Source organism: Oncorhynchus tshawytscha, linkage group LG07 (assembly GCF_018296145.1).
Source record: "Oncorhynchus tshawytscha isolate Ot180627B linkage group LG07, Otsh_v2.0, whole genome shotgun sequence".
Taxonomy (NCBI): Eukaryota; Metazoa; Chordata; class Actinopteri; order Salmoniformes; family Salmonidae; genus Oncorhynchus; species Oncorhynchus tshawytscha.
Window position 1 is genome coordinate 139,815 of NC_056435.1, and position 26,569 is coordinate 166,383.

Consider the following 26,569-nt stretch of genomic DNA (forward strand, 5'->3'; position numbering starts at 1 on the left):
ATCGAACGTGTTTGGATAAAAGTCTGAAACAATGTCTTCCTGTCTCAGCCTCCAGTATTTATGCTGCAGTAGTTTATGTCTCGGGGGGCTAGGGTCAGTTTGTTATATCTGGAGTACTTCTCCTGTCCTGTTCGGTGTCCTGTGTGAATCTAAGTGTGCGTTCTCTAATTCTCTCCTTCTCTCTTTCTTTCTCTCTCTCGGAGGACCTGAGCCCTAGGACCATGCCCCAGGACTACCTGACATGATGACTCCTTGCTGTCCACAGTCCACCTGGCCGTGCTGCTGCTCCAGTTTCAACTGTTCTGCCTTATTATTATTCAACCATGCTGGTCATTTATGAACATTTGAACATCTTGGCCATGTTCTCTTATAATCTCCACCCGGCACAGCCAGAAGAGGACTGGCCACCCCACATATGCTCTCTCTAATTCTCTCTTTCTTTCTCTCTCTCAGAGGACCTGAGCTCTAGGACCATGCCCCAGGACTACCTGACATGATGACTCCTTGCTGTCCCCAGTCCATCTGACCGTGCTGCTGCTCCAGTTTCAACTGTTCTGCCTTATTATTATACGACCATGCTGGTCATTTATGAACATTTGAACATCTTGGCCATGTTCTGTTATAATCTCCACCCGGCACAGCCAGAAGAGGACTGGCCACCCCACATAGCCTGGTTCCTCTCTAGGTTTCTTCCTAGGTTTTGGCCTTTCTAGGGAGTTTTTCCTAGCCACCGTGCTTCTACACCTGCATTGCTTGCTGTTTGGGGTTTTAGGCTGGGTTTCTGTACAGCACTTTGAGATATCGGCTGATGTACGAAGGGCTATATAAATAAATTTGATTTGATTGATGTGATTTTATCCCTCGCAGCAAACAGAGAAAACATCAGTCAATCATTGATTATAAACCAAACTAAAAAAGTAAGGTCATATATTGGTAATAATCATTTGATAAGTTAAATGCATCATAGATTTTTGCACATCTGAATTGAAAGCAATTTTCCAACATAATTCTCAATCACAGAAGACTCTTAACAACAGCATCATACACTGAGTATACCAATCATTAGGAACACCTTCCTGATGTTGAGTTGCACTTCCACACACTTCTGCCCTCAGAACAGCCTCAACTCGTCAGGGCATGGACTCTACAAGGTGTCGAAAGGGATGCTGGTCCATGTTGACTCCAATGCTTCCCACAGCTATGTCAAGTTGGCTGTATGTCCTTTGTGTGGTGAACCATTCTTTACCCACAGGAAACCGTTGAGCATGAAAAACCCAGCAGCATTGCAGTTCTTGCCTGGCACCTATTACCATACCCCGTTCAAATATACAGTGGGGCAAAAAAGTATTTAGTCAGCAACCAATTATGCAAGGTCTCCCACTTAAAAAGACGAGAGAGGCCTGTAATTTTCATCATAGGTACACTTCAACTATGACAGACAAAATGAGAAAAAAAATCCAGAAAATCACATTGTAGGATTTTTAATGAATTTATTTGCAAATTATGGTGGAAAATAACTATTTGGTCAATAACAAAAGTTTATCGCAATACTTTGTTATATACCCTTTGTTGGCAATGACAGATGTCAAACATTTTCTGTAAGTCTTCACAATGTTTTCACACACTGTTGCTGGTATTTTGGCCCATTTCTCCACGCAGATCTCCTCTAGAGCAGTGATGTTTTGGGGCAGTTGCTGGGCAACACGGACTTTCAACTCCCTCCAAAGATTTTCTATGGGGTTGAGATCTGGAGACTGGCTAGGCCACTCCAGGACCTTGAAATGCTTCTTACGAAGCCACTCCTTCGTTGCCTGGGCGGTGTGTTTGGGATCATTGTCATGCTGAAAGACCCAGCCACGTTTCATCTTCAATGCCCTTGCTGATGGAAGGAGGTTTTCACTCAAAATCTCACGATACATGGCCCCATTCATTCTTTCCTTTACACGGATCAGTCGTCCTGGTCCCTTTGCAGAAAAACAGCCCAAAAGTTTGATGTTTCCACCCCCATGCTTCACAGTAGGTATGGTGTTCTTTGGATGCAACTCAGCATTCTTTGTCCTCCAAACACGACGAGGAGAACTGGGTCAGATGTTTCAGCTTTCTCCTTGCTTGCTTCAGTCCCCTGGCCAGTTGTGTCAGTATTTGGTCATGCCGCCACCTGCATTTTCCATTGGTCAGACCTGCGCGGAAGAAGGAAAGCATATGCTTCAGATCGGCTGGTTGTCCACATAGCGTGCAGCTGTCTGGGCTGTCTGCCAACCCCCACGTGTGAAAGTTTGTTGGTGTGGGAAAAACATTGTACACAGAGCAAAGCAGAAACTTAATCCACTGCCCTTCCATGTTCCAGGTGAGTGACCACTCTCTCACGCTCCCCCAGCATGTCCAGCTGCTGTGTTTTTTTATGGCTACAACCTTGACATGCCTGCTTTCTTCCTCAGCCTTTCATACCTCCCTCTGACATGCTTGCTTTCTTCCTCAGCCTTTCATACCTCCCTCTGACATGCCTGCTTTCTTCCTCAGCCTTTCATACCTCCCTCTGACATGCCTGCTTTCTTCCTCAGCCTTTCATACCTCCCTCTGACATGTCTGCTTTCTTCCTCAGCCTTTCATACCTCCCTCTGACACGCTTGCTTTCCTCCTAAGTGTTTCATACCTCCCTGCTTTCTTCCTCAGCCTTTCATACCTCCCTCTGACATGCCTGCTTTCTTCCTCAGCCTTTCATACCTCCCTCTGACACGCTTGCTTTCTTCTTCAGTGTTTCATACCTCCCTGCTTGCTTCCTCAGCCATTCATACCTCCCTCTGACACGCTTGCTTTCTTCCTCAGTGTTTCATACCTCCCTGCTTTCTTCCTCAGCCATTCATACCTCCCTCTGACCCGCTTGCTTTCTTCTTCAGTGTTTCATACCTCCCTGCTTCTTCCTCAGCCATTCATACCTCCCTCTGACATGCCTGCTTTCTTCCTCAGCCTTTCATCCCTTCCTCTGACATGCCTGCTTTCTTCCTTAGCCTTTCATACCTCCCTCTGACACACTTGCTTTCTTCCTCAGTGTTTCATACCTCCCTGCTTTCTTCCTCAGCCTTTCATACCTCCCTCTGACACGCTTGCTTTCTTCCTCAGTGTTTCATCCCTCCCTCTGACATGCCTGCTTTCTTCCTTAGCCTTTCATACCTCCGTCTGACCCGCTTGCTTTCTTCTTCAGTGTTTCATACCTCCCTGCTTTCTTCCTCAGCCATTCATACCTCCCTCTGACACGCTTGCTTTCTTCCTCAGTGTTTCATATCTCCCTCTGCACCACATCACTCCTTTGGATCTGCTTTCTTCCAGCTTGACCTGGTTGTGCATCCCAGACTCAGCCTGTCTTGGTTTCCCAACCCAACAATGTCAATTTACCAACATGTACATAGCCAAAACATTATTGGGCAATAACACTTTTGATATATATAAATGATGTGTGTATTACTATAGGCAATAATGGAGGTCTATGAGACATTGACAGAGGTTGAACTTGCAGCCAATCAATCTGTGAGTAACAAGTTGGAAATGAACCCTTTAAGCGGCAGCTCAACTGAGTGGCTGACAACCAAATGTAAATTCAAATAAATATCACTTTTGTTTACCATATTTTGTCATGCCATTTAGTAAAATGATCATGTGGTTTTCATTATTGGACTCCTATAGATTTTTACACATACATTCAAATATGGTTAAAAACCAAGACGTGAACGTGAGCAAAACTGAACCTGATTAATCACACATTTCCAGTACTAATTGTGTATAAAATGGGATATATTGTCACGACTTCCGCCGAGGTCGGTCCCTCTCCTTGTTCGGGCGGCGTTCGGCAGTCGACGTCACTGGTCTTCTAGCCATCGCTGATCCACCTTTAATTTTCCATTTGTTTTGTCTTGTTTTCCCACACACCTGGTTTGCATCCCCTCATCACTCATATTGCATATAACCCTCTGTTTCCCCCCATGTCTGTGTGTGGAATTGTTATATGTAAATGTATGTGTACTCCAGGCTGGTTTGCGCCGGGTTATTGTAACCCGTGTGTGTTTAGTTTTCTGAGTACCGTGTTTTGTTTGCCTCAATAAGGGGCTCCATTTGCTACCCATCCGCTCTCCTGCGCCTGACTTCTCTGCAGCCAGTCACGCACTCCTTTACATATTACATGACTCTACAATGTTGGTGAACTCTAAAATATAATTTTTGGAATCATAAAATTACTAATATTTTATGTTATTTATTAATTTGAGGAACTCTTGAAAAATATGCTCTACCAGGCGGTTGATTTGCCCATTAAAGGAATGCTATTTAGACAACGCTAGCTAATATGGAGAATGGAGAAATATTGTTGTGGGATTTTTTTGTCTGTGCAAATATAAATATTTTTTAATATTCATATCAGTATTTACAATCTGCCTGTTCAATTTGTTTCACAAATGTTTTCAGGACATGTAACTTTACAGGTATTATGAACATATAAACAGTAAATATGAATGTATATATATTTGAATACTCACATATTGACACAAATATATCATATTGTATTCATATTTGATATCAGTCATCCTTTATCTTGGCCTGTCTTCCATTATAAGTAACTGAAGCAGACATGACTTTAATTAACGTACCATTTTCAGATGATTTAAAAAGCATATGTAAAATCCAATACATAACTAGTTTAACCTAGTTGGGCAACTGAACAGGCTGGTTGAGATGTTAGCAATCAAAAACAAATTATTTATGGCCTATATTAAGGCTAAATACACATATTTTTCAGAAGAAAAATGATGTGGCAGTTAAAGGGTTAATGTGTTGACAGATCAGTGTCCAGCTGTGTGTATGATTCAACCTTTTCTCTGTGCTCGTCTTGCCATAGACTGAACCTCTTGATGTGAAGTGGGATCTCAACACTAGAGACAGATTTCAAAGCATCTGCCATCATTTTCTTGACAATTGATGTTCTTGCTGTGAACAGAATGAAAATCTGCAAGCCCTGTGAAGCGAAAACACAAACACAAAGACATTAACAAGTATTTTCAGGAACACACAAGGACAAACAAAAGGTAGCGTTTCCATAAAGACCAGCTCAATTTATTTATGTTTAGTAGGTGTCTAATTGTAAATCATGTCTGGTTCTGTGGTACAATAGACACAAGTATTTCTAGTTTACATTTGAGTCATTTAGCAGACTTACAGTAGTGAGTGCATACATTTACTACCTGAGTGGTGGTGAGAACACAGAAGGAGATGTTGAGTATGGTGTACATGGTCTGGTTCTGTGTAATGAGCAACAGATAGCCCAGGATCCAGGAGAGACCGAGCACCACAGCCAGAGAGAAGCTACTGAGGAACTTCTTCTTCATCGATGTGTGTCTTGTACTGGGAAACATAACCAACATACTTAGAGTGCTATAATAGACTGCTGTAATAGACTGCTGTAATAGACTGCTGTAATATACTGCTGTAATAGACTGCTGTAATAGACTGCTGTAATAGACTGCTGTAATAGACTGCTGTAATAGACTGCTGTAATAGACTGCTGTAATAGAGTGCTGTAATAGACTGCTGTAATAGACTGCTGTACTAGAATGCTGTAATAGACTGCTGTAATAGACTGCTGTAATAGACTGCTGTAATAGACTGCTGTAATAGAGTGCTGTAATAGACTGCTGTAATAGACTGCTGTAATAGACTGCTGTAATGATGTGGTAGAAGAACAGTATGCTTACATTGACTGAGTGGGTTAGAGCCGTGGTGACCACTACAATTAATGATTTGCTTACTAACGACAATTAATAATAAAGAATAATTTATTATTTATTTATTACAAGCTTTTAATGGAAAGACAATAAAACATCAATAGGCTCATTAGTAGGCATTTAAATCAAGACATCTTAATGACTACAACTTTATACTTTGTGCCTCCAAAATGCCCCAATTAATGTTACCTGGTTAAATGTGGGTTGGTCTTGCACGTTGTAACTGCAAAACATATCAACACCACTGTGTTGAACATAAGCATGAATGCCACAGGTATCAGGAACCCCCAAAACATTGGCAGCTTGAAGTCAAAGTTCCCCGTTGGATCGAGGGCAGCAAGCCAGCAGCTGAGAGGTCAAATTAATGAGTTAGAGAGTGGGACAATGTGACAGACAAAACAGAACACCTGTTATTTGAGTAACGTGGTATAAAGTAAACACGAAACCTTTGAACAAAATAGAACATTCTTTTTATAACTTATGTTTGAACTTTTTATATTGCTGTTGGCCAATTATTAGCATGCATTACAAACATGCATACGAACATTGAGAGGGATAACCTTTAACAGCATGAGTTATAACATGTTATGAAGCAATTGCCCCACTTTCATTTAAATTGAACCTATTATACAATAACCACTGAAGAGGAAGTAAATTGCAGTACAGCACAGTACTCAGGTGTAATACTGGTAGTATAGCACAGTAGAGTAAGGTATAGTATAGAACAGCACAGCACAGTACACAGTACACAGTAGGTGTAATACTGGTAGTATAGTACAGTACAGTAAGGTATAGTATAGAACAGCACAGCACAGTACACAACAGTGCAGTATAATATAGTACAGCATAGTATAGTACAATACAGTACAGAGAAGTAGTCCAGTAGTAGTACAGTAGTAGTATTGACTCACAATTCCTCCTGCCTGTAACCCAGTGGATCATCCACTCTGTAACTAATTCCTAAGGTGACGGCCACCACAACCGCAGGCAGTCCTAAAGGAGAGAATGATGTTGTTATTGTCTTGTAGATTTGCATGCAGCCATATACAGAGTATAGACACTACACATACAGTACATCCTCTAAAGACATAACATCACTATACAAGTTGCTTTTAAGTACTATTTCAGGCATATTAGAGCCTGAAAATATCACCTAGCATTAGTTTTGGTCCAAGGAGCCCAGGGCTAATGCCAGTCATAGCTTCTGAAACAACAAAATAATGTATTTTTCTCCATGCTGTCCTACCCCATCCGATGGCCATGGTATAGGCTGTGAAGTGTGACGGGCTGGTGGCCAGGCTGTTTCTGATCATCAGGAAGACATGTGTGGCGTACAGCGTGTTCCAGGTGAATGTCCCCAACAGGAAGTACTGCAGCAGGACTGCCACTGCAGTACAGGGCCCCCTGTCCTGCTCTGTGTGTTTGTCGGACGGGGGGAGAACGTTGTCCTCCTGTATTTCAGGTTTGTCCAGCTGTTTATGAGGGTTGTCCACTCCCAACATGAAGAGCAGGGTGAAGATCAGGAGACACATGCAGACACTCACTAAGAGGACCGTTGGGTTGGTTTTGCGTGATTTCCTGGGGACAGGAGACAGACAACAATATGTTAGGTAAGTTACAGTATATGTGGATGTATTGGTTCATTAATAGTGGGTTTTATAATGATTTCACCTATCAAGTCCTGTTGGATCAGACAAAGGGCTTCTTTACACTGTTGAGAAGCACCCAATATTATGAATTGGTTCTGGAACCCTGTAGGATCTTACCTGGTTGCGATCTGGAATGTTATTGTTAAACTCAACCCTATGGTGGACATGGAGCATCCCAATATGGTGATCCAGTTTAGCGCTTCAGTGTATTTAAAATCCTTCCTGAACGACTGTAGAAAGAAAAGAAAAAATACATTTCAACACTAAGTTTCTGTCACAGTCATACTGTATAAAGTCATCACCCTCATCTGACCTGGATATGCTGTGGTAAACCATACGTCAGCAGTTCCAACACTAGGGGTCACAACCCCATGTGGGGTCACCTAATATGAAAATGGAGTCGCAGGAGAATATCCAAAATCCTGCAAAAAATATATATATATATTTAAAAATGAGTGTCTTTGTTTCTCAAAATCACTGTCATGTGGATAACCTTAAAAATCAAAAAGAAAATGATTCAAATCTAAAATATAAAATTCAACCAGGGAGCGCCCTTAGATCGTGGGAAAAGGCCGCACTTGACCGCTGCACTTGAATCATTCCCACTTAAGGTGACCACATTTAAAATACAAAAATGAAGGCCAACAGGAGGATTTGCGGGACAGTGTTACCTATCCTGTACCTAACTTCAAAATGATAATTCTTCATGTTTTGCCAGTGAAATGTCCAAACTGTGTCTGACTGCCAATCGTTTGATCTCAATCAGATTCATGAGAATATGCATTTAGATCTTATTGAGTTACTGTTTCATGCACAAACTAGAGCAGATGGTGTTAAACTATATAGCCTTCCTGAATTTTTTTCAATCAAAGCACATTCTGCCTAGTGGCGTGTGCTCTGTTGAGGTTTGGCTGCATGATCATTTTGGGGGACTATTCAGCTAACCATCCTAAATCTCATGAGGTGGTGTTTTCACTGTAACAGTAACGTTATACTACGCTATTATATTTGATTCTGTTATGTAGAACACTAAGTAATAAATATGTGATCTTCCAAGACATTGATTCAGCTTTTTTATACAATGGATGCTGATTGGTTAAAACTGCCTTCCAGTCGGTGTCTATTCCACAAGTTATCACCAACTAAATCTATGACGTTAAAATGCCTATTTATTCTGTTCCATCTGACATCTCAATCCACTATCTCATCAGCCCAGCCAGTTAATGTATAAACTTGATCTCCACTATATAAGCATCTAGATTTTATCTCACATTTCTTTTATGGTAACATTTTGTTTTCTACATTGTAGATTTGACAGGGAGGCGACGTTTCTCAGCCAGTTGAAATCATGAATCAGATGACATCATTTTTTTGGGATATATACCAATAAATGCCAATTGATAAAAGGTCAAACAAAACAAAGGGCAGCTAATTTGCAGTCTTTCCAGCTTCAGTTTGAAGTGATTGTGTTAGCTGTGTTGTTGTTGGCTAGCTCCTTTAAGTAACAGTGTCCTGACTAGTGAGCACATTTTCTATGCCAGGCGAAATTGCATCCAAATAAATATCACTAGAAAACAGCTTAAACAAATGCAAATGCAGCTACTTTTCTGTTGTTTCGGCTGCAATTTTTTGACGTGACTGTAAGTTACTAATACAAGACTAGTAAAGGCCCAATGCACTATTGTTGTGAAAATATTTATTATTATTCTCAAATTTTTCAGTAGGTGCTGCACCCTCAGCACCCTACTTCCCACTGCTATGCTTATATCTTTCAGTCTAATATGGCTATTTACTTACTTTTCTAGCTCTTCATCAGAAACTTTTTGAAGTAGTTAAGAGGTCTAAATGTCCTCTCCAAGTTTGCTGGAATTTAGTCCGAAAGATTTTGAGAAATATTGGTTGATGATAGGCTAGGTCTCATCTTGTGCTGAGCAGATTATCAGATCTCAACACTGATTGGAGAAAAGTCTTTGACATCACCATGGCTGTAGGCTACCACATCCTTATGATATACAGGTATATCATAGCGCAACAGGACTGCAAGAGACAGGTTGGAATGTCTGACTGAAATACGGGACAAAGACGGGGTTTTTTCTAAATTGGTGGTGGTGTTTGAATTTGTTGATAAAATGTGGGACGTGATTGTTTGGTTGGTCCAAAATGCAGGATTGTTTGGTTGGTCCAAAATGCAGGACTGTCCCGCACAATCTGGGACATGTGGTCAACCTATTCCCATGGTGAATGGCAAGGCCCACTACTGTATGAAACCGCACACTATTTCAGATATATTACCGCAACAATAGATATGGTGAAAACAAGGTGTGGGGAGACACAGAAACTCACATCAATACCTTTGTCAGATAACACTGTAAAACTAGGAATTGATGCTATAGCTAGCAATCAATAGGAAACTGACTGAACCACTAAAAAACTCCTCAGCATTCCAAATGGACATTTGTTGTGAGGGCCGAGATGCCCGTTCATTTACTTTTGTTTGCTACATGTCGGGGATGCTATTCACAAGGACATATTGTTCTGTCTTACGATTCTCGAGCATGAAACAGCACAAAGGATGCTCAGCGTGCTGCGTGACTATACTGACGAAAACATATTCCATAGGATTTGAATGGTGGGCAGAAAAACAGACTTAGTTGACTTTCTGTGTAATGAAAATAAATGTGTCTCACTGCCTATGTAACTGTCATATTAGGGAAACTGAACGAACTGAACGCAAGCATGCAGGAGAAATACAAAAATATTCTAACATTCTGCAGATGAGTGACTGGATCTGTAGATTCAGAGGAAACAATGTCTTACTGGAGAGAAATCCGTTTGAGTGTGATTCTGACTTAGTTGACATGCCTGGAAGTGACATCGAAAAGCTGATCGAGCCGTCATATGACCGAATGCTGCAGATAACGCATTTTGGTTCCTGACCCAAAGGGAATAAATACCCAGCCGTCTCCCTCTGAGTATTAAAACTCATGGTACCCCTTGACAGCTCATACTGTGTGAGGCTGGATTTAGTGCACTCATCTGCATTAAAACCAAATGTCGATCCAGGTTGGAAGTGACAGCAGACATGAGGTGAACACTGGCAACCACACCACCTGATTTTGAGTAGCTCCAAAGCAACATGCATCAAGTATAGTATGTTTCTGATCTCATAGCCCCACATCAAATGTATGTGATGGTGAGTTGAGAAGACAAGCAGAAAGACTGTTAGAATGTTTTGCAATTGACTGCCAAAGCTCCAAATAAAAAAGTCAACATTGGCTCTTAATTTTACTACAAAACATTAATGTGTTATGTTCTGCTAATTACTGATGTCCCCTTAAAGAACGGAGCACCCTTGGTCATGCGCAGTGTTGCTCTATGTTATTCTTGTAAATAAACTTCAGTTAGTGCTAAATACGGCTGCTAGAATCCTGACTAGAACCAAAAAATGTGCTCATATTACGGCAGCGCTAGTGGCCGTATATACTGGCTTCCTGTTAAGCCTAGGGCTGATTTCAAGGTTTTACTGCTAACCTACAAAGCATTACATGGGCTTGCTTGTCACGTCTGCTCCCACTCTTCCCCCCCGGCGCTTGAGAGCGCCAGGCTGCCCTGCATCACGCACTCCTATTATCCATTATGCACACCTGCCATTCCTCGTCACGCGCATCAGCGATATTGGACTCACCTGGACTCACTCATCACCTGCTATTACCTCCCCTATATATGTCAGTTCCAAAGCTCTGTTCCCCGCTTCTGCATTGTGTCACGTTCTGACCTTTATTTCCTTTGTTTTGTCATTATTTAGTATGGTCAGGGCGTGAGTTGGGGTGGGCAGTCTATGTTTGTTTTTCTATGATTTGGGTATTTCTGTGTTTCGGCCTAGTATGGTTCTCAATCAGAGGCAGGTGTCATTAGTTGTCTCTGATTGAGAATCATACTTAGGTAGCTTGGGTTTCACTGTGTGTTTGTGGGTGATTGTTCCTGTCTCTGTGTTTTGCACCAGATAGGGCTGTTTTGGGTTTTCACGTTTCCTGTTTTTGTTAGTTTGTTCATGTGAAGTGATTTATTAAAACATGAATCAAAATAACCACGCTGCGCTTTGGCCCGCCTCTCCGTCAATGGAAGAAATCCCTTACACATTGATTGTCTTTTATTTGTGTTACCTGTTGGCTGTCCCTGTTCCTGTCTCGTTCCATGTCTGTTATTTATTAAATGTTTTCCTCTCCGTACCTGCTTCGTCTCTCCAGCATCATTCCATGTGACAGAATGCAGAAGTCAACACACGAAGCATCGGGGAGCACTGGTGTTCCAGTTGGTATGGTGGCATTCGCTCTGGGTCGCCATCGATGGAACTGGGGGTGCCTAGCCAGCTCGTCGTGCTTCCACACCCTAGCTGGCTCGAGAGGTTTCCTTGCCCCGGTTAGCTCGGATGGCGCCCATCCCACGTTGGGCCTCAGCCGGATCGTAAGTTCTTGTTTGCCCAGCCGGTCCAGGAGTTTTTTTTTTTTTTGGTGACGTCGGGGTGGATTCCGCTGCCGAGAGAACCCGGGGTGGCTAAGCCAGCCCGTCGGGCTTTCACGCCCTGGCTGGCTCGAGAGGTCGCCTTGCCTCGATTGGCTCAGCGGTTTCCCATCCCACGTCACACTCCACCGGATCTTCGGGCTCCCTCTCTGCAGCGGGATCGACAGCATCTTGCCTCAGCCGGATCGTCAGGCTTCCATGCCTCAGCCGGCTCACCAGGCTCTCATGCACCTGCCGGTTCGTAGGGCTTCCACGCCTCAACCGGCTTGCCCAGCGCCCATGTCTCGGCCGGGTTCGCCCAGGTAAGACGTTGGGTGGCGCCCCAACTGATTCTCAATCAGAAACAACTAACGACACCTGCCTCTGATTGAGAACCATACTAGGCCGAGCACAGAAAACCGACCTAGAAACACAAAACATAGAATGCCCACCCAACTCACATCCTGACCAACTAAAACAAACAAATAACACAAGAACTAGGGCCAGAACGTGACAGAAGTTGGTGGTTGAAGATATCCCTCTAGTAGTGTTGGGGCTGTGCTTTGGCAAAGTGGGTGGGGTTATATCCTGCCTGTTTGGCCCTGTCCGGGGGTATCGTCGGATGGGGCCATAGTGTCTCCCGACCCCTCCTGTCCTGCAATAGTTTGTGTCAGGGAGCTAGGGTCAGTCTGTTATATCTGGAATATTTCTCCTGTCTTATCTGGTGTTCTGTGTGAAGTATGCTCCCTCTCATTGTCTCTCTCTTTTTCTTCTCTTGGGGGCCTTGAGCCCTAGGACCATGCCTCAGAACTACCTGGCCTGATGACTTCTTGTCCACAGTCCACCTGGACATGCTGCTGCTCCAGTTTAAACTGTTCTGCCTGTGGCTATGGAACCCTGACTTGTTCACCGGACCTGCTGTTTGACTCTCTCTCTCTCTACCACACCTGCTGTCTCGAACTCTGAAAGATCGGCTATGAAAAGCCAACTGACATTTACTCCTGAGGTGCTGACCTGTTGCACCCTCTACAACCACTGTGATTATTATTATTTGACCCTGCTGATCATCTATGAACGTTTGAACATCTTGGCCACGTACTGTTATAATCTCCACCTGGCACAGCCAGAAGAGGACTAGCCACCCCTCAGAGCCTGGTTCCTCTCTAGGTTTCTTCCTAGGTTCCTGACTTTTTAGAGATTTTTTTACTAGCCGCCATGCTTCTACATCTGCATTGCCTTCTGTTTGGGGTTTTAGGCTGGGTTTCTGTATAGCACTTTGTGACATCGGCTGATGTAAAAAGGGCTTTATATATAAATATGATTGATACTTGTACTAACTAGCTTTAGTAAATGTGAAGCTCCAGTTCACTTCCTTGTTTTCAGTCTTTCTTATTATATTCATTAGTAATGAGACCTAAGACACTACAATGGCGACAAGGATGATTACCTACATTGTGCATCACGAATGCAGATGGGGCTCGTAGAAAGAGAGGAACATTTCAACGATGTAGCGCAGCAGCCAGCAACCAGTGATGACGAGGGGAGTGCTGACGATCATGAGGCTGCAGATCAAAGACCCGCAGAGCCGGAGGTAAAGGGAATATATAGCATCGAGTTTGATGACACGCAAGAAAAGGAGGCAACTTACATTGAACGTCTGGAACAGTACTTCATTGCAAACAACATTGTATCAGTGCTGTTGAGTTTTATTGGCCCCAAAACATACAGTTTGCTAAGAGATCTGACTGCCTCTCTGAAGCCCTCCAACAAAACATTCACAGAGATTGTGGAGATATAGCAAAATCACTCCTGATCGCAGAAAGTTCTCATTTCCTCAAGAGACACCCCAGAATGAGGGGAGTGTGTTTGTACATATGTTAGCAGAGTTGAAGAAACTGTCTGAGCATTGCCAGTTTGGAGAGAACCTAAATGACACATTAAGGGAAAGATTTGTTTATGGACTGAAACAAGAAACACATTCAGAAACATTTGCTCACAGAATCAGCTCTCACTTTTGCAAAGGCTGTTGAAATTGCTGTAGTTATGGAAATCGCGACCAAAGATACAATTGAGTTGCATGAATACTGACCTCCTCTGTTGAACAATTCATTGGTACAATTGCAGTAGCGCAATATCGGTGACACCAGAAATTGAAGGCAAACCCCTCAAAATGGAGCTGGACACAGGATCTGCAGTGTCTATAATTTCCACGGCTGTCTACAAGGAGCACTTCAAGGATATCAAGCTGAAGAAAACAAATGTGTTGTTGAAACCCTACTCAGGAGAGACATTGAGCCCAATGGGGGTGTTGCAAGACAGAGTGAATTATGGGGAGCAAACAGAGCAGTTACAGCTGTATGTGGAGCCTGGAACTGACCCCCTATTTGTTCGCAGGGAATGGCTGTCTAAAATAAAGCTGAACTGGTGTGACTTGAATATGCTCCACACATCCCAGCCTAAAAATAAAGGCACAGTTCAAACACTGGAACACTTGCTGAAGAAATACGTCACCATTTTCAGTGATCAGATGGGAACAGTAAAAGGCTTCACAGCCAAACTCGTACTGAGGGATGACGCAACCCAAAATTATGCAAAGCCAGATCTGTTCCATACTCCCTGAGACCAAAGGTGGAAGCGGAAATGGAACGCTTGAAAGATACAGGAATCCTGACGAAAGTGGACAGAAGCGAATGGGCCACACCCATTGTTCCTGTATCGTAGCAGGACGCACAGATTACGAGCACCTGGCTAAACTGGAAGAGGTCCTGAGAAGACAAACTTACAGAAGTGTGAGTTCTTCAAAGACAAGATTGTCTTCTGTCGACATGAAATTGACCGCAATGGATTGCACAAAACACAGGACAAATATCAATGCAGTGGTACAGGCACCACGACTGCAGTGACATCTTTCACTGGACTGATCAATTACTGATCAATTACTACAGAAGATTCCTCACAAACCTTTCAGCAGTACTCCAGACCCTCTCAATCAGCTCCTGGAAAAGAATAGGACATGTCAGTGGACAGCAGTGTGGAAACGCGTTTAAAACGGCTCATCACAGCTGAACATGTCCAGATGCATTGCGACCCCAAACTGCCAGTGAAGTTGGTTTGTGATGCGTCCCCTTATGGCTTAGGGGCCATCCTTCACACACACTGAAAGATGGGTCAGAGAGGCTAGTGGCCTTTGCGTCATGAATGTTGAATGATGCAGAGAAAAACTCACAAATCGACAAAGAAGCACTGGCACTAGTGTGGGGCATCAAGAAATTCCACACCTATATGGCAAGTGTTTCACAATGGTTACGGATCACCAGCCGTTGATTTTCAGTCAAAAGAAAGGCATTCCGGCAATGACAGCATCCAGGTTACAGCGATCCGCCTTGTTCCTTGCCGGTCATATGTAATGTCACTGAGTTTATGCAGTCATCCCTCCACACAAATGTAGATGGATTACACAGACTGTGCTGTACAAGAGAAAGACACAGGAGTGTGGATGCAGTGAACATTTTTCATACCTCTCAGCTTGAGGCAGTACCTGTCAAATCAAATCAAATTGTATTTGTTGCATGCGGCAAATACCAGGCAGTGATGCAACCATGCTCTCGATGGTGCAGCTGTAGAACTTTGAGGATCTGGGGACCCATGCCAAATCCTTTCATTCTCCTGAGGTGGAAATGGTGTTGTCTTGCCCTCTTCACAACTGTCTTGGTGTGTTTGGACCATAATAGTTCATTGGTGATGTGGACACCAAGGAACTTGAAAGTCTCGACCCGCTCCAAATCAGCCCCGTTGATGTTAATGTTCGGCCCTCCTTTTCCTATAGTGCACGATCAGCTCCTTTGTCTTGCTCACATTGAGGGAGAGGTTGTTGTCCTGGCACCACACTGCCAGCCTTTCAAAGCACTTCATGGCCACCAATGTGAGTGCTATGATAGTAGAGGGACACATCCGAGGTGAGGATTTACAGATTTACCTCCGTGAACAACTGTGTCATGGCTGGGGTCCTCCCCTATATATAGACCCCAAGGCTGTGACACACGTTCTATTTCATTTCTTCGGCGGATGTCCGTATGGTTTGAGGTACAACCTTTATGAAGTTCACTTGGTAAGTCACTGGTTAGTGTACTGTAATATCTTGCGTTGAAGTGTACTCATTGGCTGTTTGCAGCCTGGAGCAGCTGTGGCCAGCCTCTCCTCACAAGTGCTCCACTTGCTGCGCGCGGTTGATCAGTATTTTCCGCCCATGGTTTGTCGTACTTGCTTGTGTTTCGTTAGCGTTACACTACGACTCCGTATACATCCATTAGTGTGGTGGCTCTTGTTGCCAAAAACTGTAATTTAACTTACACAACTTGTCGACTGGCTTGTTCTATGTGTGTGTTGTGAATTGCTTTAACACGCTGCTCCAATACCTGCAGTCTCGCTTGGATGAGGGCTTGGCAGCCTCTACACTGAAAGGATATTTGGCTGCCATATCTGCCTGCCATGTTGGGTGGATGGACAGGCCAGTGGGGCGCCATCCCTTGGTCTCCAGGTTTATGAAGAAGGTTCGTCGCCTGCGTCTAGCTAGGACCCGCTCAATGGCGAGCTGGGATCTGGATGTAGTCTTGGCAGCTTTGGCAAAGCCACCATTCAAACTGTTGGAGTTTTCCTCCCTGAAACACCTCTCTATGAAGGTGGCTTTCTTGGTAGCTATTACTTCCATGAAGAGGGTGGGTGAGCACCATGCTCTTTCGGTAAGTTCTGAGTGCTACCGGATGGACCCCGGTGGGGTCCCCCCCAACCCTTCATTCCTCCCGAAGGTTCTGTCAGACAGGTATGCGAACATCCTTTTATCCTGACTGCTTACAACCCCCCGGCAGTGAGGGGGAGTCTGGGCCTCCCTCCGGGCATGCTGTACCCTGTGAGGGCACTGGCTGCCTATGTGGAGCAGACACGGTCAGTGAGAACAACAGACCAGCTCTTTGTCTGCTATGGTGAGAGAGTCCTGAGGGCTGGACTATCAAAGCAGAGGCTCTCTCACTGGATCATGGACACGACTAAGACAGCATACCTGCCTGGCTGGCAGGCCAGTGCTGGGATCTGTGGGGGCACATTCAACACGAGGTGTGGCTGCGCCCTGGGCTCTACTGAGAGCCGACTGGCACGGCCCCTCGCTGATATCTGTGCTGCGGCCAGCTAGGCTTCCTCTTGCTCCTTTGCTATGTACTATCGGATAAATGTGGCACCTCCCTCTGCGGTTGGTTCAGCGGCCCTTGGCATCGCTGGGACCCCTTCCTCATTGACGGACCCAGCATCTCGGTCCCGCGCTGGGACTTCGCCGCTGGCTGACCAGCTCCCTCTAGCACCGACTAAATCTGGTACGGGTATACCAATATATTGGAGTGATCCAATATAGTGAAACACAACAAAGGTTACGTATGTGAGCTATATAGATCACTACAATTCTCTACTGTGCTAGAGGCTCCTCAAAAATTATGTAGAGAACGTGTGTCACGGCCATGGGGTCTATACATAGGGGCGAACCCCAGCCGTGACAGGTGTACACGGGAGTAAATCTGTAAATCCTCACCTCGGATGTGTCCCTCTGCCACAGAGTGACACCAATATATTGGAGTGAACCATATAGCTCACATAACTGTGGTTTCATATGTAACTTTCAATGTTTGATGTGGGGATTGAGAGTCATCATACCCCAGAAATACAAATATCAGCTTTTGCAGCAACTACATGAAAGGCATGTTGTAATTGTCCAAATAAATCTGCTCACGAGGAGCCACTTCTGGTGGCTGGATCAACAGATAGAAAACATGGTGAAGAACTGTAGCGGATGTTTGGAAACCTTTCACATGCCTGCTCCTGTCCCAGTCCACTTATGGGAATAGCCCATTGCAGACAATTCATGTGGATTCCGGACCCTTTGAAAAGCACATGTTTCTGGTTATAGTTGATGCCAATTCAAATGGAAAGAGGTGTTTTGCACTGACTCCTCCACCTCAGCTCAGACTATAGTGTCTCAGAACAACTTTTACACCCTTCGGATTGGCTCTGCAGCTGGTAAGCTACAAAGCGCAAGCTTTTGTAAGTGATGAGTTTTCAAGATTCGTGTCGGCCGGGAGCGCCATCTCCGAATAGTACAGGAAGTGATGGTGCGAGATTACAGAAGGGGAAGGAAATGTACACGCACAAATGGGATCCAGAACTTACCAGGTTCAAGTGAGCCCAGACATAATGTGGCGGCATCACATTGACCAAATGCAATTCCACGGAAAACAGCACAACAATCGAGAGAGAACAGGTACAGAGATCCTGGGAGAGACACACAGGGAACTGTAGAGGACGGTGGGGCAGTAGAGAGAACAGGCACAGAGATCCTGAGAGAGACACACAGGGAACTGTAGAGGACGGTGGGGCAGTAGAGAGAACAGGCACAGAGATCCTGGGAGAGACACACAGGGAACTGTAGAGGACGGTGGGGCAGTAGAGAGAACAGGCACAGAGAGATCCTGGGAGAGACACACAGGGAACTGTAGAGGACGGTGGGGCAGTAGAGAGAACTGGCACAGAGAGATCCTGGGAGAGACACACAGGGAACTGTAGAGAACGGTGGGGCAGTAGAGAGAACAGGCACAGAGAGATCCTGGGAGAGACACACAGGGAACTGTAGAGGACGGTGGGGCAGTAGAGAGAACAGGCACAGAGAGATCCTGGGAGAGACACACAGGGAACTGTAGAGGACGGTGGGGCAGTAGAGAGAACAGGCACAGAGAGATCCTGGGAGAGACACACAGGGAACTGTAGAGAACGGTGGGGCAGTAGAGAGAACAGGCACAGAGAGATCCTGGGAGTGACACACAGAGAACTGTAGAGAACGGTGGGGCAGTAGAGAGAACTGGCACAGAGAGATCCTGGGAGAGACACACAGGGAACTGTAGAGAACGGTGGGGCAGTAGAGAGAACTGGCACAGAGAGATCCTGGGAGAGACACACAGGGAACTGTAGAGGACAGTGGGGCAGTAGAGAGAACAGGCACAGAGAGATCCTGGGAGAGACACACAGGGAACTGTAGAGGACGGTGGGGCAGTAGAGAGAACAGGCACAGAGAGATCCTGGGAGAGACACACAGGGAACTGTAGAGGACGGTGGGGCAGTAGAGAGAACAGGCACAGAGAGATCCTGAGTGACACACAGGGAACTGTAGAGGACGGTGGGGCAGTAGAGAGAACAGGCACAGAGAGATCCTGGGAGAGACACACAGGGAACTGTAGAGGACGGTGGGGCAGTAGAGAGAACAGGCACAGAGAGATCCTGGGAGAGACACACAGGGAACTGTAGAGGACGGTGGGGCAGTAGAGAGAACAGGCACAGAGAGATCCTGAGTGACACACAGGGAACTGTAGAGGACGGTGGGGCAGTAGAGAGAACAGGCACAGAGAGATCCTGGGAGAGACACACAGGGAACTGTAGAGGACGGTGGGGCAGTAGAGAGAACAGGCACAGAGAGATCCTGGGAGAGACACACAGGGAACTGTAGAGGACAGTGGGGCAGTAGAGAGAACAGGCACAGAGAGATCCTGGGAGAGACACACAGGGAACTGTAGAGGACGGTGGGGCAGTAGAGAGAACAGGCACAGAGAGATCCTGGGAGAGACACACAGGGAACTGTAGAGGACGGTGGGGCAGTAGAGAGAACAGGCACAGAGAGATCCTGGGAGAGACACACAGGGAACTGTAGAGGACGGTGGGGCAGTAGAGAGAACAGGCACAGAGAGATCCTGGGAGAGACACACAGGGAACTGTAGAGGACGGTGGGGCAGTAGAGAGAACAGGCACAGAGAGATCCTGGGAGAGACACACAGGGAACTGTAGAGGACAGTGGGGCAGTAGAGAGAACAGGCACAGAGAGATCCTGAGAGTGACACACAGGGAACTGTAGAGGACGGTGGGGCAGTAGAGAGAACTGGCACAGAGAGATCCTGGGAGAGACACACAGGGAACTGTAGAGGACGGTGGGGCAGTAGAGAGAACAGGCACAGAGAGATCCTGGGAGAGACACACAGGGAACTGTAGAGGACGGTGGGGCAGTAGAGAGAACAGGCACAGAGAGATCCTGGGAGAGACACACAGGGAACTGTAGAGGACGGTGGGGCAGTAGAGAGAACAGGCACAGAGAGATCCTGGGAGAGACACACAGGGAACTGTAGAGGACGGTGGGGCAGTAGAGAGAACAGGCACAGAGAGATCCTGGGAGAGACACACAGGGAACTGTAGAGGACGGTGGGGCAGTAGAGAGAACAGGCACAGAGAGATCCTGGGAGAGACACACAGGGAACTGTAGAGGACAGTGGGGCAGTAGAGAGAACAGGCACAGAGAGATCCTGAGAGTGACACACAGGGAACTGTAGAGGACGGTGGGGCAGTAGAGAGAACTGGCACAGAGAGATCCTGGGAGAGACACACAGGGAACTGTAGAGGACGGTGGGGCAGTAGAGAGAACAGGCACAGAGAGATCCTGGGAGAGACACACAGGGAACTGTAGAGGACGGTGGGGCAGTAGAGAGAACAGGCACAGAGAGATCCTGGGAGAGACACACAGGGAACTGTAGAGGACGGTGGGGCAGTAGAGAGAACAGGCACAGAGAGATCCTGGGAGAGACACACAGGGAACTGTAGAGGACGGTGGGGCAGTAGAGAGAACAGGCACAGAGAGATCCTGGGAGAGACACACAGGGAACTGTAGAGGACGGTGGGGCAGTAGAGAGAACAGGCACAGAGAGATCCTGGGAGAGACACACAGGGAACTGTAGAGGACGGTGGGGCAGTAGAGAGAACAGGCACAGAGAGATCCTGGGAGAGACACACAGGGAACTGTAGAGGACGGTGGGGCAGTAGAGAGAACAGGCACAGAGAGATCCTGGGAGAGACTGTGGGAGAATTATATACATGATTTGATAACAAAAGAGAAAAGGTACATTTATGGGTTCATTCCTGTTCTGTTAAAGTGCATTTTCTATTGTATAGGGCAGGAAGCAGTTAAAGGCCATGGGGGTAGGGGACACTAAAAATGCAGACACATAGACGCTTAAGACCAGCTGGGCATACAAGGATCAAAGAGGTTGCCTAAGGACGGGGTCAGTCAAATGACCAACTGATGGATTGCAGGCATCAATCACATCACAGGGGACACAAGTCTGTTTGATCTTAGACAACCATATGAAGTGAAGGCGACCAGGGCAGCTGAACACACTAAAAACTAGAGACACATACAAAAGGGACACAGAGTTAATTACAGAGCCAAAGCATAGGGCTGTAAAATAGAGGAATGTATAATATTTTTAGTATAGCTGGACACGCTAGAAACTGAGGAGACACAGTCTGCTGATCCTAGATAGTACACAAACGAAATAATGCATTTAGCTAAGTGCAGGAACAGGAAGGGTCTTGTCATCTGCCGAAAGCAGATGTGGGCGTTACTGGGCTGAACAAGCAGGATTGGGATGTAACTTAATTTGCATATGGGAGGGACTTATATGGTAGGTGTATAACTCAGAGGGAGGGCTCTGAAAAAGTGTGTGTGTTCCGCGGACCGCTCCGGCTTAAGATACTGTTGTATTAAAAGTCTATCATTGAATTCAAAGTTCTTAGTTGTCATATTTGAACCGATTTGCCACTACAGACACACAGGGAACTGTAGAGGACGGTGGGGCAGTAGAGAGAACAGGCACAGAGAGATCCTGGGAGAGACACACAGGGAACTGTAGAGGACGGTGGGGCAGTAGAGAGAACAGGCACAGAGAGATCCTGGGAGAGACACACAGGGAACTGTAGAGGACGGTGGGACGGTACAGAGACCCCAGGCTGAAAGAAGAGAACGTGTGGATGAAGGTGCTGCTATAGCAGAAACTATTATGGACCAAGCACACACTGCGGATGTGCAGGAGCCTCCAGACAATCCAAGGCGCTACCCAGAACGAAGACACCAGACAATCCAAGGCGCTACCCAGAACGAAGACACAAGACAGACTGGACTTAAAAACAAACAAACACAAACAAAAATGAACTGTTCAAGTTCAAATGAAAAGATGCAAAATAACAACAACAAGTTCTGGGAAATGTTTCAGTTGTGGTTTGGTAAAAGTAACTCTGATTGTATAAGAGAAGGAAAGTCATGTTCTGTTAATTACTGATGCCTCCTTTAAGAACAGAGCACCGTATTTGTACTAACTAGCTTTAGCAAATGTGAAGCTCCAGTTCACTTCCTTGTTTTGGAGACTTTCTTATTATATCCATTAGTAATAAGAGGTAAGACACTACAAAATGGTTGGGTCACAAGAATCTTCAGTTATCAAAATGGGGTCATGTTTCAAAAAAGTCTAGGAACCCCTCCATAGGTCAGAGTGTGGTCAGTAAAAGGGAGATGAAGGCAGCTAGCTACTCACCATCAGCACAGCGAAGTTAGTGGTGTGATTACAGAAACATTGTAGGCCGTCTTCTGAGTGGTTGACTTTGTAGCAGCCAAAGGTGCTCCAGTCTTTCAACGTGTAGTTCCACCACACGCAGGCAAAGTCATAGAGGGAGGTGTTGGGAACAGCCTGAGAAGTAAGAACAGAAACAATCTCACTGTAAATCCTTCAGAAAAACACATGCATTCACAGTACTCATCTTTTTTTAATTTTTTTTATCTAAGTCAATTGTGAAGACTAACAGGTTTAAGTAAATGTGGGAAAGAAGAAATACCAATTATAATAGATTGTATTATGTACAAGACAACATATGTTCCCTGTAGCGGATAAGCATCCATGGAGAACTTCGATCAGGGGTGTAAAAACATGTGACTTAGATAATGAATAACTTCCCAATACGTTTCCCAGAGAATTTGGACCACTATGTGTTTATTGATTCCAAGATAAATCTTACTGTGGGCTTGAAGAGCATCTCAACATGTAACCCAGACACTTGTCCCAGGTTAGCAGAGATGACCCTTCTCCTGGTTCCTGAAGAAGCTCTGAAAGCCCTGGACCTGAAGAACCGGTCGTTTTGGTAGAGCACAAAACCAATGGAGTAGTTTGTGTTTTTACTACGTAAAACTGAGTGGAGTGAGAAAGAGGGGAGATTGTTGTTCATATCAGGACATCATATACATGAGTAGCTTGACCTTGCCTTGAGGGCTTATCTCGATAGTGACTCTAAATCTAAACGTTTGGAGACCACAAACAGCAGTTAAGCTCTCTCAGTGAAAGCAGTACAAGGAAATTGAAGCTTGAGTTTATACACTATGTTTGCATACCAACATTCGCTCACCTGGTGGGAATTTCATGACAATCTGGACATCGGTAGAACCTCCTTTGTCAGCTATCAGTTCAGAGGTATTGGTGTTGAGATGAATTCTGTTGGCAACAAAATTACCAGATCTTCCTGGAGAAGGAGATTCAATTTATTTGGGAATTTAAAGCAGAACAATATAGTGTTACTTCTGTACCACAGTAGGTGGGTGGCACATTCATTTGGGGGGACGGGCTCATGGTAACGGCTGAAGCAGAATAAGTGGAATTGTATCAAATACATCCATGTGTTTTATGCCATTCCATTCGCTCCGTTCCAGCCATTAATACAACAAATCAAATCCATACCAAACCTTATTGACCATCAGAGGAAAAACATTTGAAAATTGAGAAGTTTTACTCAGTCTGTCAACACAGATTTAAACTATCACTTTAAATGCCAGTTTGTAGGTTCACTAGCAGTCCCACCCACCAGTCAGAGCAGTAAACTGGATCCCTACTGAGTCACTTGGTACTTGGACAGACTGGACTGCCAAGTTGGGCTGAACCACCAAGGACACATTACTGTGCTGGTCCAGGGAAAAGTTCTCCAAGGTCTCTGTGAGGCTGGGAGAGAAACACAGAAAAACATTAGTTTACATGCACATGCAGCACACACAGAGGCACACATACACACATACAGTGGGGCAAAAAAGTATTTAGTCAGCCACCAATTGTGCAAGTTCACCCACTTAAAAAGATGAGAGAGAACTGTAATTTCCATCATATGTACACTTCAACTATGACAGACAAAATTAGAAAAAAAATCCAGAAAATCACATTGTAGGATTTTTTATGAATTTATTTGCAAATTATGGTGTAAAATAAGTATTTGGTCACCTACAAACAAGCAGGATTTCTGGCTCTCACAGACCTGTAACTTCTTCTTTAAGAGGCTCCTCTGTCCTCCACTCGTTACCTGTATTAATGGCACCTGTTTGAACTTGTTATCAGTATAAAAGACACCTGTCCACAACCTCAAACAGTCACACTCCAAACTCCACTATGGCCAAGACCAAAGAGCTGTCAAAGGACACCCAAAACAAAATTGTAGACCTGCACCAGGCTGGGAAGACTGAATCTGAAATAGGTAAGCAGCTTGGTTTGAAGAAATCAACTGTGGGAGCAATTATTAGGAAATGGAAGACATACAAGACCACTGATAATCTCCCTCAATCTGAGGCTCCACGCAAGATCTCACCCTGTGGGGTCAAAATGATCACAAGAACGGTGAGCAAAAATCCCAGAACCACACGGGGGGACCTAGTGAATGACCTGCAGAGAGCTGGGACCAAAGTAACAAAGCCTACCATCAGTAACACACTATGCCACCTGTGACTCAAATCCTGCAGTGCCAGACGTGTCCCCCTGCTTAAGCCAGTACATATCCAGGCCCGTCTGAAGTTTTCTAGAGAGCATTTGGATGATCCAGAAGAAGATTGGGAGAATGTCATATGGTCAGATTAAACCAAAATATAACTTTTTGGTAAAAACTCAACTCGTCGTGTTTGGAGGACAAAGAATGCTGAGTTGTATCAAAAGAACACCATACCCACTGTGAAGCATGGGGGTGAAAACATCATGCTTTGGGGCTGTTTTTCTGCAAAGGGACCAGGACGACTGATCTGTGTAAAGGAAAGAATGAATGGGGCCATGTATCGTGAGATTTTGAGTGAAAACCTCCTTCCATCAGCAAGGGCATTGAAGATGAAACGTGGCTGGGTCTTTCAGCATGACAATGATCCCAAACACACCGCCCGGGCAATGAAGGAGTGGCTTCGTAAGAAGCATTTCAAGGTCCTGGAGTGGCTTAGCCAGTCTCCAGATCTCAACCCCATAGACAATCTTTGGAGGGAGTTGAAAGTCCGTGTTGCCCAGCAACAGCCCCAAAACATCACAACATCAGAGGAGATCTGCATGGAGGAATGGGCCAAAATACCAGCAACAGTGTGTGAAAACCTTGTGAAGACTTACAGAAAACGTTTGACCTCTGTCATTGCCAACAAAGGGTATATAACAAACTATTGAGATAAACTTTTGTTGTTGACCAAATACTTATTTTCCACCATAATTTGCAAATAAATTCATTCAAAATTCTACAATGTGATTTTCTGGAGAAAAAAAATCTAATTTTGTCTGTCATAGTTGAAGTGTACCCAGGCCTCTCTCATCTTTTTAAGTGGGAGAACTTGCACAATTGGTGGCTGACTACTAATACTTTTTTGCCCCACTGGATACTCCAACATATGTAGAAATACACACTGTTCACGCTCACACACACACACAGACAAACACACACACTCCAGTACCTCTGAACAGCGTCTCTCTCCTGTGTACTCTCCTCACTGGCATTGAGCAGCTGACTGATGGTGGTTACAGCTGCCACTGCGATGTCCTGCAACATGATCAAAACCAGGGGATGAACCTCAAGTGTTCAAATCACTGCAGTAACAACCTCACGTTTCTCTCCAGAACATGTCAATGTTCACGACTTCAATGTTCAATGTTCACGATTTCAAAACATCTTATACCTCTGTGATATTTGCAGACAGAAGCAGTGTGTTAGCGATCTGAGCTGCTGTGGTGATGTTGTCAGCTGACAGCCGCTCTGGTTGGGAGGTCAGGATCTGAGTACTGAAGGCTAACTGTCGTAAATCACCTGAACTGCTGGAGATCTGAACAGAGAGAGACAAGGGTTTTTATTTATTATATTTTAGTAATGTTTTTCAACAGAACATTGAATAAGTTGCAGCAACAGGCTGAACTGTGAGTACATTTGGATATTAAATTGCCAGTACTAAATAAACTCAGCAAAAAAAGAAACATCCTCTCACTGTCAACTGCGTTTATTTTCAGTAAACTTAACATGTGTAAATATTTGTATGAACATAACGAGATTTATCAACTGAGACATGTGACTAACAGAAATTGAATAATGTGTCCCTAGACAAAGGGGATGTCAAAATCAAAAGCAACAGTCAGTATCTGGTGTGGCAACCAGCTGCATTAAGTACTGCAGTGCATCTCCTCCTCATGGACTTGCTGTGAGATGTTACCCCAGTCTTCCACCAAGGCACCTGCAATTTCCCGAACATTTCTGGGGGGAATGGCCCTAGCCCTCACCCTCCGATCTAATAGGTCCCAGACGTGCTCAATGGGATTGAGATCCGGGATCTTCGCTGGCCATGGCAGAACACTGACATTCCTGTCTTGCAGGAAATCCCTTACAGAATGAGCAGTATAGCTGGTGGCATTGTCATGCTGGAGAGTCATGTCAGGATGAGATTGCAGGAAGGGTACCACATGAGGGAGGAGGATGTCTTCCCTG

At 45.0% G+C, this 26,569-nt stretch overlaps 1 protein-coding gene across 3 annotated transcripts in view; it reads right to left on the bottom strand.

Annotated features, from left to right (window-relative positions):
* Positions 1 to 26,569, bottom strand: part of LOC112267660 (adhesion G-protein coupled receptor G7-like) — a 72,354-nt gene that overhangs the window by 39,802 nt on the left and 5,983 nt on the right. The window contains exons 5-17 of one of the 3 annotated variants that reach the window (XM_042323746.1): positions 25,773 to 25,916; positions 25,551 to 25,636; positions 23,675 to 23,808; positions 23,222 to 23,335; positions 22,838 to 23,007; positions 22,360 to 22,512; positions 7,535 to 7,647; positions 7,015 to 7,346; positions 6,680 to 6,761; positions 5,958 to 6,116; positions 5,229 to 5,388; positions 4,859 to 5,002; positions 2,002 to 2,180 (exon numbers count right to left, since the gene is read on the bottom strand). In XM_042323746.1, coding sequence (XP_042179680.1) covers positions 2,175 to 2,180; positions 4,859 to 5,002; positions 5,229 to 5,388; positions 5,958 to 6,116; positions 6,680 to 6,761; positions 7,015 to 7,346; positions 7,535 to 7,647; positions 22,360 to 22,512; positions 22,838 to 23,007; positions 23,222 to 23,335; positions 23,675 to 23,808; positions 25,551 to 25,636; positions 25,773 to 25,916 — 1,797 coding nt within the window. In that variant the 3' untranslated portion in view covers positions 2,002 to 2,174. Of the gene's footprint in view, positions 1 to 2,001; positions 2,181 to 3,964; positions 5,003 to 5,228; positions 5,389 to 5,957; positions 6,117 to 6,679; positions 6,762 to 7,014; positions 7,347 to 7,534; positions 7,648 to 22,359; positions 22,513 to 22,837; positions 23,008 to 23,221; positions 23,336 to 23,674; positions 23,809 to 25,550; positions 25,637 to 25,772; positions 25,917 to 26,569 lie in introns of those variants that run through there. The other 2 variants (XM_042323745.1, XM_042323744.1) reach the window with 2 other exon arrangements.